This window comes from Lucilia sericata, unplaced genomic scaffold, assembly GCF_015586225.1.
Source record: "Lucilia sericata isolate MDLA Ls3-8-SP2 unplaced genomic scaffold, ASM1558622v1 Contig000105F_arrow, whole genome shotgun sequence".
NCBI classification, from domain to species: domain Eukaryota; kingdom Metazoa; phylum Arthropoda; class Insecta; order Diptera; family Calliphoridae; genus Lucilia; species Lucilia sericata.
This window is the reverse complement of record NW_023994137.1, coordinates 629823-647557: the sequence shown is the minus strand read 5'-3', so window position 1 is coordinate 647557 and position 17735 is coordinate 629823. Positions and strand designations below refer to the sequence as shown.

Genomic DNA, 17735 nt, shown 5'->3' with positions numbered 1-17735 from the left:
CGAAAATTTTCTAGAAAAAATAAAATTTATCGAAAATTTTCTATTAAAAAGAAAATTTATCGAAAATTTTCTACAAAAAAGAAAAAATTTTCTAGAAAAAATAAAATTTATCGAAAATTTTCTAGAAAAAATAAAATTTATCGAAAATTTTCTATTAAAAAGAAAATTTATCGAAAATTTTCTACAAAAAAGAAAATTTATCGAAAATTTTCTATAAAAAAGAACATTTATCGAAAATTTTCTATAAAAAAGAAAATTTATCGAAAATTTTCTACAAAAAAGAAAATTTATCGAAAATTTTCTACAAAAAAGAAAATTGATATAAAAAAAGAAAATTTATCGAAAATTTTCTATAAAAAGAAAATTTATCTTTAGTTTTCTATAAACAGAAAATTTATCAAAAATGTCAGTAATGTAGTAAATGACCATCAATCCTGAAACAGTGCTATATTTTGAACAAAGCTACAAGTCTGGTAACACTTTTGCTGTTGTTATCGACAAATAACAGAATATTTTAGCAGAGTTGCAACTCTATGTTAAAGGATTTTATTTTACATAATTAAGTTAAACGCTATTATCGATATAAATACTGTGAAAACGTTAAAGACTGTTAAGTTTAAAATTAATTGAGGGTAGCTGCTATTCCAAGTGATTCTTGATTGTGTCTGACACTATTTCTAAACCATTTTATAAAATTATTAAACGACATGTTTATTTTTTTAAGATTTTATTTACCATTAATCATCATGCATTCTGGTTAATAACTTAAAATGTTTTCTTTTTTATTGATTTAATTTTTTTTATCGTTATAAAAAGAAATTGTTATAATACGTTTGCAATTATAACAACAATGATGAAACTTAAATATATTAAGTTAAAAGTATATATATGTATGTATATTGTATTAAAATATTTATGTATATAACAAAGTATTTATTTATTGTTTAAAAAATAAACATTTAGCTATATATAAATAGATTTTATAATGTTAATTAGTAAATCTAAGTTTAAAAACAGTACACAACTAAAAATTTAGTTTTTTAATTATTATTTGTAAAAAAATCAAACAAATTAGTTTGAAGAGAAACTAATTTCTAGAAAAAGTAAATAATATTAATAAAAGCTCCTTTAGCCGATAGCCAATAATAGTTTAGGGTTTTTTTCGTTAATATAAACTTATTTTAAATTCAATAACTTAAAATTGTTAATAATAAACTATAAATTATGTTTATTACGATAAGATTTATGGTTTCAACCTTTTTGTTTCAATAGTTTTATCTTTGGATAAAGGATCTGTGGATTTACGTTTTATTGCAGTTTGGGTGGGAACTTTGGTAACGGTAGTACCGCCGCCGCTAAAGAAAAGAAAGAACAGGTGAACAATTGAAATCAGTTTTGAGGTTATTTAACATTTTAAACTCACCTTTTTGTGGGTGCTCCTATTGCCAATTTTTTATCATTGATATTCGTTTCGATTATGTAGACACCACCCGTTCCAGCCGGATTTTGTTTAGCATCCACTGGTCTTATATTAACTGTATTCCTAATGGCATTTACTGCATTGGCTGAAGTTGTTGCTGCTGACGTTGTGGCCGTCTGTGTGGTGGTGGGTAAACGTTTTTGCATTTGAGCTAAAGTTTTAGAAACATTTGATACTGAAGGTTGATTGTTGTTGTTTCCTAGAGTCGTTGACGCGGTTTGTTTTGTCAAGATTATCGAATTATTTGATGATGATGATTGATTTGAGGGTGTATTAATTTTGGTAATTGATGCCTTTGATATGGTAGCCATGGTAGAGGGATATTGAGAAATTGACTTAACACTACTGATAATGGGTAATTTATTACTGCTAGTAACCGTTAAAGAGGGAGATGATGTTAGGTTGGGCATTTTATTGCTAGCCGTGTTGACATTGGGGGAATTACGTTTGATGACTCTTTTGAATGTGGCAAGCGAGGGAACATTAGGAGAATTGGTTGCTGTATTTGGATTTTTCTGATTTGAAGCATTATCCGAGCTGTTGTTGTTGCCACCAGCACTACTTAAACGTGTTATATTCGATTTGACCACTGCAGCAGCATTTTGTTTGGCTAATGTGGAGATTTGTGTAGAAGATGTTAAAGATTTCGTTGCCATATTAGGATTTTTTATGGCAGTTTTAACATTTGTTATAGTTAAACCGGTAGAAGATTTTGTTGCTGTACTCGTAGAGGGTATATTAACCATAGTTGAGGCTCTGTGTAATGGTGGCACCGGATTATTAGTGTTACTGCCATTTACCGGTTTTTTTGCTATTGGCCATTTTTATACGTGCCAATAAATTACTTTGATTCGTTGTAGCGTTTGTTACGGCTGTAGCTGTGCTTGTATTTTGATTAGTAGATGTTGTCTTAATGCTGGCGCTATTTACCGGACTGGTTGTTCTTCTCAAATTACTGTTATTCTGCATAATTTTATTTATTTGCGCATTTTGCGTTGCATTTAAATGGCTGCTGCTTGTTTTAAGATTTGTATTAGTTTGCGTTTTATTTGGTGTATTCGTTTTAAGCGCAGTCAATGATATACTGGGTGATAATTCATTTAATTGTTTTGATATGCTAATGGTTCCCGGTGGTGAAGAGGTGGGTATTATTTGCATTTCAGATGTCGATTTACTAGATGATTTTGGATAAACTATACCCATATTTAAAGGGGAATTTGGTTTATTTGTATTTTTATCTAAGCCTTTGGAATTTGGATATAAAATGCCCATATTCATAGCACGATTTGAGTCTGATTGGGCAGAGGCAGAGGATTTATTGCTAGTACTACTAGTGGTGGAAGTAGTAGAGCTGCCAGAACTACTGTTGCCTAGATTTGTTGTAGATTTTTGGTTAGACTTTTGATTTGTTGATAATACATGCGTAGTACTTGCTGGGGTTTTCATAGTTGTAGCATTGGGAGTTGGCATTGTTTTATTAGCATTACCGCTTCCATCCTCCGCAGCAGATTTCTTTTGTTGTCCTGTGGTATTCTGTTTATTTTGCGTTAAATTTTCACCGGTTTGTTTAGTACTACTGGATAAACTATTGGCATTAGCTGCTGCCTGTGAAGAAGTAGTAGAAGAGGAAGATGATTCAGCTCTTCTATAACTTAATAGACTTTTAGCTCTTGCTGAAGAATTAGCTTCAGATGAAGTTATTAATGTACTATTCGATGAAGATGGTGAGGATGATGATTTTGTTGTCGAAATAGTGGATTTAGATTTCGGTTGCTGCTGTTGTTGTTGCTGTGGTGGTTCATATGTGGGCGTATTCCTTGAATTGGGTCTTTGTTGTTGAGCAAGTTGTTGCTGAGCTGGCGGCTGAGGTTGAGGACTTGGCATATAGGGTGGGGGTCCGGAAAATAAACCCATATTTGAGCTTCCCTTTGAGCCACCCGGTAGATTTTTATTATTTGCACCACTTCCCTGCTTGGAACTTTTCGATTTTGAACTATCCAAAATAGTGGAACCTGATGAAGATAAACCAAAATCTCCCGTATAATTATACATATTGTTATAGGTCCCTCTAAAAGACTGTTTATATTGTTCAAATGCTGACAGTACCGCCGCCGAATTGCTGGCACTTGCCACACCTCCCGTAGACATATTACTAGCTGATGTTATTGGTAAATTCGTATTTAAGGGTGAAGTATACATAGAGGCTGAGTTTGTCATTTGCTGCAGAGCTGCACTGCTGCTATTGCCTAAACTGCTGGGTAAATTTAATGCCGCTGCATTGGCTCCGAGCGTTTGCAAAGCTGTAGAGCTTAAACCAAACATACTTAAGTCACCTAGAGCTGCCAAAGGATTTGCCGATACTGATGATGCCGTTGAAGCGTTCGGCATTCGACCAGGTCCACCTGCGGTATTTAGACCTGGTAACGTTGAATAGGGATTCATATCGGCATAGGCTGTTCCTAGATTTTTATAATAATTATAGACGTCTATATATTGCTGGGTGTTTAGAGCAGCAGCATTAGTATTTTGTCCCAATAAGGATTGCAGGAAGTTTGGTCCGAAACCGCGATTGTAATTTAATAGGTGAGACATCTATTGGTTGGTTTAATTTTGTTGTATGGAGGAATTAAAGTAAATGGTATTAATAATAAATATACATGGTTTAGTTTATTCCAAGCGAAATAAAATAACTTATAAAAGAAAGTAATGATAATAATAATAATAATAATAATAATAATAATAATAATAATAATAATAATAATAATAATAATAATAATAATAATAATAATAATAAACAAATAAAGTAATAATAATATGTTATAATAAAAAAATTCTTGATAGAAGATGGCGCAATATATGAAAATCTTACTCTTAAAGTACTTCTGACGCTTTCTCATCTTATATAAGATCGAGGATAAAATATTGATTACGTTCAGGAGACTGACGACGTAAGTGCAGAAAACTAGAAGGAATTGATGTTAATAATAAGACTTGTTTTAGGCTTGGTGAAAGAGACAGTCGGATTTGATTGTCGAAACAAATGTATTACCCAAAGTACATCTACAATTTCGTGTACAAATGTCTACAAACAGGACAGACAAACACAGGTTTAACCTATTCGTCCTCTTTGTGATTACTTATACATTAGTAATTGATGACCCATGATTTTCATAAAGTTGGAAAGTCAAGTTCATGAAAAAGGAAATTCGACTTATTTTCTAACATCCCATTTCTTTGGGTGCGAAACACCTATAAGCAGTTTCTTTGCAATCTTTCTGCCAGGTATTACTAGTACTTTGAGCACATCCAGAACGATATAAGAGATCTAGAAGTGCTAAAACATGACTGCCGATTTGTGAACCAATTGCTGGGATATGAGATTGAAAGACGGTTAAAGAAAATTTGCAAATCTTCTATTTTGTTGAATGTTGCCATAAACTGTTTGCTCAGAACATTGGATTCCTTGAGATATAAAACTGCAAAATGGGGTATAAAATAAGCGGTCATCAAGCCAAAAAGAGCAACAAACTGCCTCTGATATCATAGGATATCGTATAAAGATATCCAAATCTTTACTGAATGTCAAGCTGCAATCAAGTCCGTGATATGTGTATACTCTACATCACGACTAGTCCAGGAATGCTAGTCACCCTTAAATAAGATGGCGAGATATTCGAACATCGTCACGAGGACTCTATCGCCCGACTCGGACATAGACCATTTTTGTTGTATTTCGATAGGAAGTATGCAAAAGACTCATAGATAATACGTTCTACAAACTCTCCTATGCAAGACAGAGAAATGAACCGACCTGTATTCAAACCAGGAAGATATGGCCAAAGCTTGATAACGAACGAATAGCCGATCCCAACTCAGTTGTCATCACAGGGCACTGTAAATTTGGTAACTACGCAATGAGACTTGGAATACCTCACAATGACTACTGTAGAAGCTGTCAAGATGAGGAAGAAGAAGAATCAATCGAAAATCTTCTATATTACTGTCCTGCATTGGTGAACTTCTGACACCGTTGTCTGGGACATCGATTTCTGAAGGACATCTCAGAGTTATCTTGAATTAAACTAGATAATCTAAACTCCTTTATCAGGCTCTTAATCTATATACATGTGAGTCCTTCGAAGCTTATAAAACCAACTAACCGGTTTTGGAATCTTTGACTTTGAATAATCGGCGACACTTTCTACGAGACAGAGACAGGCAGCTTTAAATGTTTCTCCACTGGGTATCGCTGAGCGAAGGTGACCAAACTGGAGCAGCATATTTAACTATTAACTGACCAATCGTTTCATATGTAGATAAGGTTTCTTTAACCATACCCCTGTCACTAGCACTTTAAGAACCTTTTTTCTACTTCACATTTTGTGCGTGATTACAGTGACCTTAACTGTTGAGGTAAATAGACTACCAAATATGACCCCCAAGATTATAAGGTGGTAAACGGTCGGAATTTGAGTTCCTTCGTCCAGGTGGTAAAGAGTGTATGCTGACGCTGGTGATAGTTACAGATTACTTACAGTGAAGAACAGATAGACTTGTCAAGTCTTTTGGCTTCATTGAATAATCTGCAATACTCTCTCTGTGAGAGTGCGCAATATCAGTGCTGGCGCTACTAACAAGATTCTTAAATCTATTTTCAGAGATTTTAAACGCTTAAGTTCAATATTCAATGTTTTTATGAAGTGTAAGCATTAGAAAGAGTTAATAGCAGGTTTTTCGACCTTATGAATAATCTGCGTCGCTCTCAGCGGTGTTGAGGCGTTCTTTACAATGTTTTTGAATCTATTAATAGACTAATCACTAGCCAAGTATTTTGGCCTTATTAAGTTATTTCAGGCTCGAGTTCTAATCCTACCTTTAGCATTTTTCTTGTGATTTTATATTGGTATCAGATGTAAACATCGTCTATTTAACTCACAAGTTTGATAATTGGACCTTTAACATATTTCTTCTTAATTTTGATTGAATTAGATCAAAGTTTTCGAGGTTTTTCAGGTTTTCAAATAATTGAAAGGAATGTGTTTTAAACTAACAAATATTACAATAATAATAATAATATTAAATGAATAATAATTGATTTAGCTTTTATCCAAACCCTTAAGATAATTACTTCCATTAGGTGTGATTAGGTGAAAAAGAGTTATTTTAATTTAAACCAAGAATAATTATAAATAAAACAAAACGAAAAAAAATACTCACATTTTTACTACTACTTGGATTTTGATTGTTACTCACATCTAGACCAGAAAATGGTGATAAATAATTTGATAAATTTGAAGCATTAAACTTATTTTGTAAGCTAGAAAAAAGACATGACAAAAGGTTTATTAATAAAACACCATAACGCCAATTAGTCGGCTTTACTTACTCCTCAATATTTGGCATTTCTCTGATTTCAGAATTCATTTGCAGATCTCTTTCATATGCCGTCCATGCTTCATTCTTTTCCTGTTCACTTAATTCCTGTTCTACCTTATTCTCTAAAAGACTATCGTGTTCATGATATTTGAAAACTAATTCGGGGAATGTACGCAATAGTCTAGCCAATATACTGTCTTGGGGTAAAATCGGTGTAGGACGATTATTGTTATCGGGTATGGTAAGTCTAGAAGAAACATCAAATTTTAAAGTAAACATTTAATTCTATGTTAAAAATATAATTACGTATATAATTCTGCCAATTCCGCCATATTATAATGTCTATCAATTTGTTGTTCATCCACCACTCTAAAACTCATCGCTTGTTTTGTTACCGAACGGGAATACACTTTTTCTTCCATGGTGCCCTTAAATTTAAAAAATAAATTAAATGATTATTTCTTTTTTCGTTCTTAAATTCCTTTTCTTTTACCATTGCTAATAGACGATATATGTAGCAGCTACGTTTTTGTCCCAAACGAAATACACGAAATATATTCTGTTGATCATTCGAAGGATTCCATGATGTATCTAATATAATAACACGATTAGCACCTATCAAATTGATACCTTGACCGCCTGCTTTAGCTGAGATTAAAAATACTCTTGCAGTTTTATTATCCACATTATTGAATTCATTGATCATAGCATGCCGTATAGATTTGGGTGTTTTACCATCTAATCTATAGTAGTCGTGACCCAGAATCCATTTAGAATTTCGATTTATTTCTAAAAATTATAAAAGAAATTTTTTACGTAAATTTTAGTAAATTATTATAAATTTATAAAGTTCGCTCTCAAAAAGCATTTAAAAATAAAAGTAAATTTCATGTTCGAAAGTCGAAAATTTAAGAAATTAACTTTAAATAAGCCTGAAATTATAGTTTTCGGAATTCTCATGATTTAGAGATTATTTAAACAGCTTTAAAATTTTTTCGAACATAACTTCGAAATTTCGAACATAAATTCGAATTTTCGAAAATATCTCTAAAAACCCTATTTTCGAATACTACATTAAAAATACTTCAAAATTCATGAACAAATTAAAAATAACTATCAAATATTGAAGTTCGAAAATGTGGGAAATTGACCACAAATAAAGCTGAAATTATAAATTTATAAATCCTCATGATTTAGAGATTATTTTAACAGCTTTAAATTTTCGAACATAACTTGGAATTTGCCTAAAACTAATTTTCGAACAGTATTTTAAAAATACTTTAAAATTCATGACACATTTTCAAATTTCGAACATAAATTCGAATTTTCGAAAATACCTCAAAAACCTTATTTTCGAACACTACATTAAAAATACTTCAAAATTCATAAAAAAAATTAAAAATAATTATCAAAATTTTGAAGTTCGAAATTCGAAAATGTGAGAAATTTTAAATAAAGCTGAAATTATAGTTTTCGGAATCCTCAAGATTTAGAGATTATTTTAACAGCTTTAAAAAATTTTCGAACATAACTTCGAATTTTCGAAAATACCTCAAAAATCGTATTTTCGAGCACATCATTAAAAACACTTCAAAATTCATGAACAATTTTCAAATAAATTTCAAAATTATTAAATTCAAAAGTGGAAAATTTAAGAAATTGACCTCAAATAAAGCTGAAATTATAATTTTTATGAATCCTCATAAATTAGAGATTATTTAAAATTTTTTCGAACTTAAAGTCGAATTTTCGAACATACCTCAAAACCCCTATTTTCGAACACTACATTAAAAATGCTTCAAAATTCAAAATGCAATAGAACCTTATTGGATTGTATAGCAGTACTCAAAGGACTCTGATCATTGTACAATAAGAACTTTTTTGGATAGTTTCTATGCTTGATAGCAGAATTATCAACTCATCCTTAGGGCAAGATAGGAATAGGAAAAATGTTATCAGAGGAGTGTTATAACCTTTAAGTACTAGTGGTCTACTCGATTTTCAAAGTCTTCAAGTCAAAAGATAGGAAAATAGTTGCGTACGCGGATGTCGTGTTTCTGATAAGGGAAAATTTCTCTCGACAATCTGTAAAGTCATGCTGGCGGCACTAAGCGACTTAGCGAACTGAGCTGGTAGAAATGGATTGGGAATGAATGCATTAAACACGAAATTAATTCTCTTTACCAGGAGTTGTAGGATATTAATTAATACAAATTAAAACTTAAGTTATAATTTGCCGAAATTGAACGTCGTTGAGTTGAAATTGTCAGACGTAGCCAAGTATCTAAGTATCTTCCTTGACTGCAAAATGAAAGGGAAATATAACAAAAATATTTGGTAGATTGTGATATAAAGGTATCGTTTACCGGACAATTTATGTTGAACAGTCAGACGGCACTTATGTAGTAAATTCTAGCTTAGTAAGCAGCTGTAGGGGAGCCATCTGTAAGCTATATGGGATATACATGTATGTATGTAGGTTGTATTGTGTTCCAGGGCTATTACAGTAATATATAGGCAGACGAACCTACCTCTTATCTGCCACTAATATAGGTTGATCTCCGAAAAATTCAGGAAATCTTCCAACCAATTTTGACACAGTAGGATGGATTGCATTGTGTCTAAGGCCTTATGGCCGAAGTTGAAAGACAAGGCAAGCAAAAACCTTTACTATTCGGGTTGGACAGGAGGAGTAGTAACCGAACACTGCGAAATAGGATCCTTCTTGGGCAATTGGTTAGGCAACATACAGGATTTTGATATGTTGTGTGAGAACGAAAAGGAGCTAGAGACAGTAGAACATATCTAATGCAATTGTCACAGAATTTGAGGCGGAACATAACATTCCATAATGAATTAGGTTTAGTGTAAGCGACCTTATGGGTTTTGTAAGGGGAGTATATTGGCTATTTAGGTATCTGACATCATAGAATGCATAAAAATGTTTCGAACATAAAATCAAATTTTTAGTTTAAACATGAACTTGTTCATACATTTTAGTAAAAATATCATGATTTTAATAAAAAAATTTAAACACTTACTTAATTCATTTAAGATTTGAGCATCATTATCCGAAATTTTCTTAAAGAAATATTCGACAACATTTAAAACCGCCACAAAAGCAGAGAATATTAAGCTGAAAACAAAAACCATATAATTAATACATAAAAATAAACTATTTAATTAGAAAAAAACACTACCATTTCTCGCCTTTTTCCTCACACATTTGTAAAATTTTAAACATGGTACGTAATTTATTACTAGGCATGACAGATTCCAAATCATTTTCTGTAACTAAATGACGCCACCAATCATTTGTTACCGACATTTGGCCCGTTTGACTATCATAGATATCATCCGGTTGATCATCATCGGAATTGTGACCCAATAATTTATTACGATTTTCTTTTTTATTACGTTGCTAAGAAAGAAAAGGTGACAATAAGCAATTGAGAGTAATGAAAGTGATATAAATAACTTACACTTATGGCATTTTTCCAAGCATCTTCTAATACTTTCGGATGAGTCCAAATCTAGGTAATAGAGTTTTACAATATTTTTTAATTTAGTTATTAATTACATCCCTGAAGACACACCTACCTTTCTTAAGCAAGTATAATCGGTTATAAGACCTTTGCCACGATAATTTTCATCACGATTTGTTATAGCATTTAAGATATGTTGATACAGATTATTCTGTACATCAGTCATGGGTATAAATAAAACATATTCGAATTTTGTTGGCAAGAATGTTTTTAAGAGTTCAGCTTCTTTGCGCTAAATATAAAATGAAATATTTGAAAATTTTGTTTAAGAAAGTTTAGTACTGGCACTACTAACCTGAACAAATTTCGATAGTTTCTTGTGTAAAACAAACGATCTTTGTTTCATTATTTTAATGTCCATTTTACCCGAATCTTTATGTTGACCATTTTTAATGGGATTGGCATAAAGATTGGCAAATTCTTTTTCTGTACCCAAGAATAAGGGTTTTATAAAGTTAACCATACTGTAATCTATTCAAAAAATAAAATTATTAATTTTAAAGTTTACCAAAAGAGAAAGAGAGAGACAGAGTATCACTTACATTCTTTAAGATTGTTTTGTATGGGTGTACCAGTCAAAACAATACGACGTGGTGTTTCTATTTTAGCCACAGCCTTGCTAATAGCTGAATTGCTATTCTTAATAATATGACCCTCATCACAAACAACCAAATCAGCACCTTATTTGGGGAAAAACATTGATTAATTAAAAAGAAATTGTTGAATTATTATACCTTCGTGAGAAGATAAGATATTCTGAGTCCCAGTTATTGTTATACCATAACTCGGACTATAGAATATATACTTAATAGGTTTTGAAAATTATATTGTAGAAATTACAAAAGAAATGACAAGAATAGTTGTCTCTCATTTAACTCACCAGGTGTTAAAAGATATTTATTTACAAGTAATCTTATTTCTTCTAAACGTTCCGAATTAATATTGCCACGATTTTTATACGAATGATAAAATACTAAAGTACGAAATGCTTCATAACCAATCAGTAAACAGCCAGCACGAGCATGATTTGAAAGAGACCATTCTTTAATGATACTCAACTTCTCGTTGATATCGCTAAGAAAAAGTAAGAAGAAAACTTAATATATTGCCACGCATTCACATTTTTATTTTACAAAAACTTACGATGTATCACTAAACGTATAGACTTTAACATTTTTTTGTCTCAACGGACCCAACCATCTTATAATTTCATCGGCCCAATTCATAACCGTACTCTTGGGACATAAAACTAAAATTTTTGTAGTTTTTAATTCCTTATAGGAGATCACAGTATGTAAAAGAGATATTAATTGTAAAGTTTTGCCCAGACCCATACAGTGAGCCAATATACAACCAGAACCGGGACTTTTCTTTAGAGCATCCACACCACCATAACACGAATCGTACATAAAGCGCACACCATCAAATTGATGAGGTTTTAAATTCTTAACAATGCCCGGGTGTACCTTAATAAATGTCTTGGTCTCTTTTATATAGTCCAAGATTAATTCTCTATCTTTATCCACCTCGGGATGTTCTTTTAGTATCTTTTCCAACATATTGTGTTTCTTTTCTAAACGTGATATACGTTCATTTTCTAATTTTTGCGCTTTAATCGTTTCACCTGCCAATTGATCGGGCCGCAGCATGGGTTTGAGTGATCTAGGCTTTTGACTAGGCTCCACATCGACCGCTTCTACATCTGAATTAGAACTGTCTGAACTTAAGCTAATAAGTTCTGCATCAATTTTACTAATTTTTTTACGTTTCTCCGCCTCCAACAGCATTTTATCGAGATTTTGTGGTTTGGTATAGTTACGTATACGAAAATTATCATTTAATAATTCCATTTCGGCATTTGTGTGTGTTTCCTCATCTATGCCATTATCCTCAGTTTTAACGGGTTTATCACCCTCAGCTAATACTTCGTTTTTATCTTTATTTTCATCATTTTCTTTATCCTTTTCCTCCTCTTCCTTATCACTGTCTAAATCAAGCTCATCGTCATCATCATCATTATCCTCTATATCATTATCACTATCATCAACTTTAAATGTTTTAAGAAATTTCTCTACTAAAGGCGATTTGGTACCGCCCTCTTCATCCTCTTCCGAAGAGGCTTTTAACAACTCATCATCTTCTTCCTCTAATGCCTCGGAATCGGTACTTGAATCATCTAACATTTGTCGTTTGATGTCTTCATTGCAATTTCTTAAAAAATTGTTGTTCCGTTATAACTTCCTCTTCGGCCTTTTGGGAATAGAATTTGAAATATTAGTGATATTATATTATAATTGAGTTTACAGCTTATTTGGATTTTTATTTCTCACTACATTTATTGTTTTTCTACATACTCACTTCACTTTTAACCTCATCTTCTGATCCAAATTCAACATCCATAAAATCGAAACGATCGTTAAGTGTTTTAGCTGGTGCTGCTTTTGCTTTACCTTTATCCGAACCTTTTGACGAAACTTGCATTTGGAATTGTACGTTTAGTTAAGCCGCTAATGTTGGTTAATCTATAAATTGTACAAAGTGATGAACTGGGGAGCGCGCAGCGAAAGGAAATAAAGCAGAGAGGAGAAGGGGGAACGGGGGGGGGGAAACGGGCACGGAGAAAGCGAAGCGGCGGCGCGAGGAGAAGAACAGGACAAAGAGGAAGCGGCGGGGAAAGCCACAGACAAGGGGAGGAGGACGCGAGAGGGAGGGAGAGCGGCGGAGCGAGCGAGCGAGCGAGCGAGCGAGCGAGCGAGCGAGCGAGCGAGCGAGCGAGCGAGCGAGCGAGCGAGCGAGCGAGCGAGCGAGGAGCGAGCGAGCGAGCGAGAGAGCGAGCGAGCGAGAGAGCGAGCGAGCGAGCGAGCGAGCGAGCGAGCGAGCGAGCGAGCGAGCGAGCGAGCGAGCGAGCGAGCGAGCGAGCGAGCGAGCGAGCGAGCGAGCGAGCGAGCGGGAGCGAGCGAGCGAGCGAGCGAGCGAGCGAGCGAGCGAGCGAGCGAGCGAGCGAGAGAGCGAGAGCGAGCGAGCGAGAGAGCGAGCGAGCGAGCGAGAGAGCGAGCGAGCGAGCGAGCGAGCGAGCGAGAGAGCGAGCGAGCGAGCGAGCGAGCGAGCGAGCGAGCGAGCAGCGAGCGAGCGAGCGAGCGAGCGAGGCGAGCGAGCGAGCGAGCGAGCGAGCGAGCGAGCGAGCGAGCGAGCGAGCGAGCGAGCGAGCGAGCGAGCGAGCGAGCGAGCGAGCGAGCGAGCGAGCGAGCGAGCGAGGAGCGAGCGAGCGCGAGCGAGCGAGCGAGCGAGCGAGCGAGCGAGCGAGCGAGCGCGAGCGAGCGAGGAGCGAGCGAGCGAGAGAGCGAGCGAGCGAGCGAGCGAGCGAGCGAGCGAGCGAGCGAGCGAGCGAGCGAGAGCGAGCGAGCGAGCGAGCGAGCGAGCGAGCGAGCGAGCGAGCGAGCGAGCGAGCGAGCGAGCGAGCGAGCGAGCGAGCGAGCGAGCGAGCGAGCGAGCGAGCGAGCGAGCGAGCGAGCGAGCGAGCGAGCGAGCGAGCGAGCGAGCGAGCGAGGAGGAGGAGCGAGCGAGAGCGAGCGAGGCGAGCGAGCGAGCGGAGCGAGCGAGCGAGCGAGCGAGCGAGATGCGAGCGAGAGAGCGAGCGAGCGAGCGAGCGAAGCTAGCGAGCGAGCGAGCGAGCGAGCGAGGAGCGAGCGTAGCGAGCGAGCGAGCGAGCGAGGAGCGAGCGAGCGAGCGAGCAGGAGCGAGCGAGCGAGCGAGCGAGCGAGCGAGCGAGCGAGCGATCGAGCGAGCGAGCTAGCGAGCGAGCGAGCGAGGAGCGAGCGAGCGAGCGAGCGAGCGAGCGAGCGAGCGAGGAGCGAGGAGCGAGCGAGGCGAGCGAGCGAGCGAGCGAGCGAGCGAGCGAGCGAGCGAGCGAGGCGAAGCGAGCGAGCGAGCTGAGCGAGCGAGCGAGCTAGCGAGCGAGCGAGCGAGCGAGCGAGCGAGCGAGCGAGCGAGCGAGCGAGCGGAGCTAGCGAGCGAGCGAGCGAGCGAGCGAGCGAGCGAGCGGAGCGAGCGATCGAGCGAGCGAGCGAGCGAGCGAGCGAGCGAGCGAGCGAGCGAGCGAGCGAGCGAGCAGCGAGCGAGCGAGCGAGGAGCGAGCGAGCGAGCGAGCGAGCGAGGAGCGAGCGAGCGAGCGAGCGAGCGAGCGAGCGAGCGAGCGAGCGAGCGAGCGAGCGAGCGAGCGAGCGAGCGAGCGAGAGCGAGCGAGCGAGCGAGCGAGCGAGCGAGCGAGCGAGCGAGCGAGCGAGCGAGCGAGCGAGCGGCGGAGCGAGCGAAGCGAGAGCGAGCGAGCGAGCGAGAGCGAGCGAGCGAGCGAGCGATCTATCTATCTATCTATCTATCTATCTATCTATCTATCTATCTCATCTATCTAACTATCTATTAATTATTTATAATTATTTGCGGAAATTAATTTTACCAACTCACCGATCAATTTCTCTATCATTCTTTTCATCCTCATCCATAGATTCATTCGATTTCTTCTCTTTACGTTCCGAGGTCAAATTTTCCTTATCACTTTCACTGTGTACCGACATATTATCAGCCTGACTTTTATTCGATTTCTCAGCATCGTTGGGCGAGGAAGCTGATGGACTGTCATTTGAATTTTTACTTTTTTAGAGCGTACCTTATAAATCATTGTATCATCACTATCGCCCGTATCATCATCATCTTCGCCATCATTATGATGTGTTGTTTCTGTTTTATTTAGTATGGGTGATGAGTCATTATCATCGTTGTCATCCTTCGCTGAATCGGAATCGGACAACATGGTGGATTGTGGTGATAATGAATCAATATTAAATATTTCCGATTGTACGTATTGTGATAGATTAATGCCATCATCATATTCTTGACCATAATTCGTTGCATTACTATTAAAATAATCAGCTGTAGAGGATAGGGGAGGAGGGGCCTTGATTTGAATAGGTTCTTCTTCAGTATCAATTGATTTTGTTTTAACATTATCCTCCGCTTCATCAGATGACGAGGATGACGACGAAGATGATGATGATGTTGAAGAATATCTTGATGACTGATCAGATGTTTTGGATAAATTATTTTTGCTAGTAGCTGTCCTTAATTTTCTTTTGCGTTTAGTTAATTTTTTCGACTTTGTTTGGGTCTCTATAGATTGTTTAAATACCACATAGGGTTTAAATAATTCTTGAAAATTTTGATATTGCATTATAATGTAATCATGCAGTTTGTTTTCAATAGAGGATGAGGAAAAATCTTCACAATCCTTTTGCATTTGTATGGCAAATTCTTTAAGTTTTTCCAGCAATTGACTATGGGCATCAGTTTTAATGATGTTTTCTTTTAAGGGTAAAACACCATTTTTGCACAGCATTTCAAATTCTTCATCAAATATTTGATGTTCTATAGCTTCGGAACAATTATAGGGTAATGTACCATTTAGAGATTTAACTTCTTCAGATTCTGCTTCTGTTGTTCGATTTTCATCATTTGTTTCATTAGTTTTCGGGGCATCTTTTTCAGTTTCTGATTGCTGCTGATCGTTTAGTGGAGTTTCTTCCAAATGTTCTTCATTATCTTGTCTAGCAACAATATTCTCTTCTTCTACATCTTTGTTTGGGGTGATTTGAATAACTTCTTTCTCGAGATTTTCTGTTCGTTCTTCCTGTAAAGTAGTTTCAGTTATCAGCTCATTTTCTGCTGGTACTTGCGGTTTTTCCAATGTTTCCTGTTCCATTTGAGGATTTAAAATTGACACACTTTCTTTTTCTAATTGTATGATCACCTCCTCTGATCTATTACTTACATCATCCGAACTGGTTTCATTTTCAATTTTAACATTAGATTCTTGTGGTTGTTCATCATTTGCTAATTCTGTGGCTTTTAATGTATTCAACATTAGATCCAACTTATTATTATCCAAACTATTAAGTATTTTATCCACAAAGTTTGCAATCTTATGATGATCTTTATTAGAGATATTTTGAGTCATGATGTGATTAATAACATTTTGTTTTAAAACATCGCATTCGTCCATATTTATGGAAACTTCTTGAGAATAGCAATGATCATTGATTATTGTCGAGAGTTGTGTTTCATTTAAACGCTCTTTCTCATTTGATATTTCTATTTTACATTTTCGTTTATCATCAATTGGCTCCAAGTAACCAATACTTATTGCTGAAACATTACTAAGACTATCATCATCTTCATTATTTTCATAGCAATCACCCTCGATATTTTCTTCCTTTTTCAAACTTGTGGCATCAGTTTCATGATCAGTGGCATACACCTCAACTTGACACAAGTCGTTTTGAACATCATCGTCCTGTAGCTCATACAGGCACGCTAGCATTTGTTGTTCCTCATTGCTCTCATTCATAAGTTGTTCTTCAGTTTTGCTAACAGTTACCTCTTCCTGCGGTCTGTAGGTCTCTGCAGGAATATCAAGTTCTGGCTCCATTTTATATACATTAGAGCCAATTTCAGGAATTTCTTTTTCCTGTTCAGTTTCTATATTTTCTTCCTCTTTTATTTCGTCATTTTCCGTGCGTTTTTCTTCTAATACTACATTTAAAGATTCTTGAATTTCCGCTTTTGGGGATTCCTCTGTTGTTTCTTCCTTAGCCATGTTCTCAGTTTCAGTTTCGAACATTGAAGAATCTGTATTTACCGACTGTACGACAGCATCTTGGGTAGAATTATCTTCTAAAAAACTTTGTATTAGTTTTTCCCACATATCGTTGCAGTTTTGGGCCGGTGCCGTATCCATGGTGCCTGATGGACAATCTGTAGATAAATTGGCTTCCAATTCCTCTTGAGTAACACTATTTAGCTCGTCATCCATTATATTAGGTGGCCTATCAAAGGGATTCAAGCTGATGGTATTGGGTATATCCAATACCATATCCAAAGTTTCTTGTTCTTTGTCCATGACTTATGAATCGAGTTGGACGTTGACGCTTGTCAAAGCGTTTTATTGTTTATACTACGTTTACGCGATAAAACTTATAATTACTAATTATAATACATTTTTTTTGTATAATATACTATAAGTTTTTATCAGGGTATATACACAGTTTCCTGTTTTATTGCATTTTTTTGGACACTCTTGGAAAAAGTTTTCTTTCACTTGTAGATCTTTTAATTTCTTTCAATTCTTATTTTTTATATATTTGCGACATTCTTTACGTTTTAAATTTTTCGATTTTGTTTATTTCATATCTATTTTTCACTTGATTAGTGTTAAAATTCAATAGAAAAAAAACTTTTTTTAAGATCTGCTTGTAAAATTTTGTTTTTTGTTTTCCTTTTCTTAT

At 36.2% G+C, this 17735-nt stretch overlaps 1 protein-coding gene across 1 annotated transcript; it reads right to left on the bottom strand.

The window, feature by feature from the left end:
- Positions 1–805: 805 nt before the first annotated feature.
- LOC119600180 (transcriptional regulator ATRX-like) lies at positions 806–17735 on the bottom strand. The gene is given in 20 exon segments (XM_037950275.1): positions 806–1355; positions 1424–2278; positions 2280–4072; positions 6698–6797; positions 6867–7103; positions 7163–7284; positions 7350–7645; positions 9898–9992; positions 10057–10277; positions 10339–10389; positions 10457–10633; positions 10697–10872; positions 10944–11081; positions 11282–11475; positions 11545–12620; positions 12622–12651; positions 12760–12873; positions 12875–12923; positions 14863–15049; positions 15052–17735. Coding segments are annotated over 20 exon segments (8322 nt in total). The 5' UTR covers positions 17351–17735; the 3' UTR covers positions 806–1243.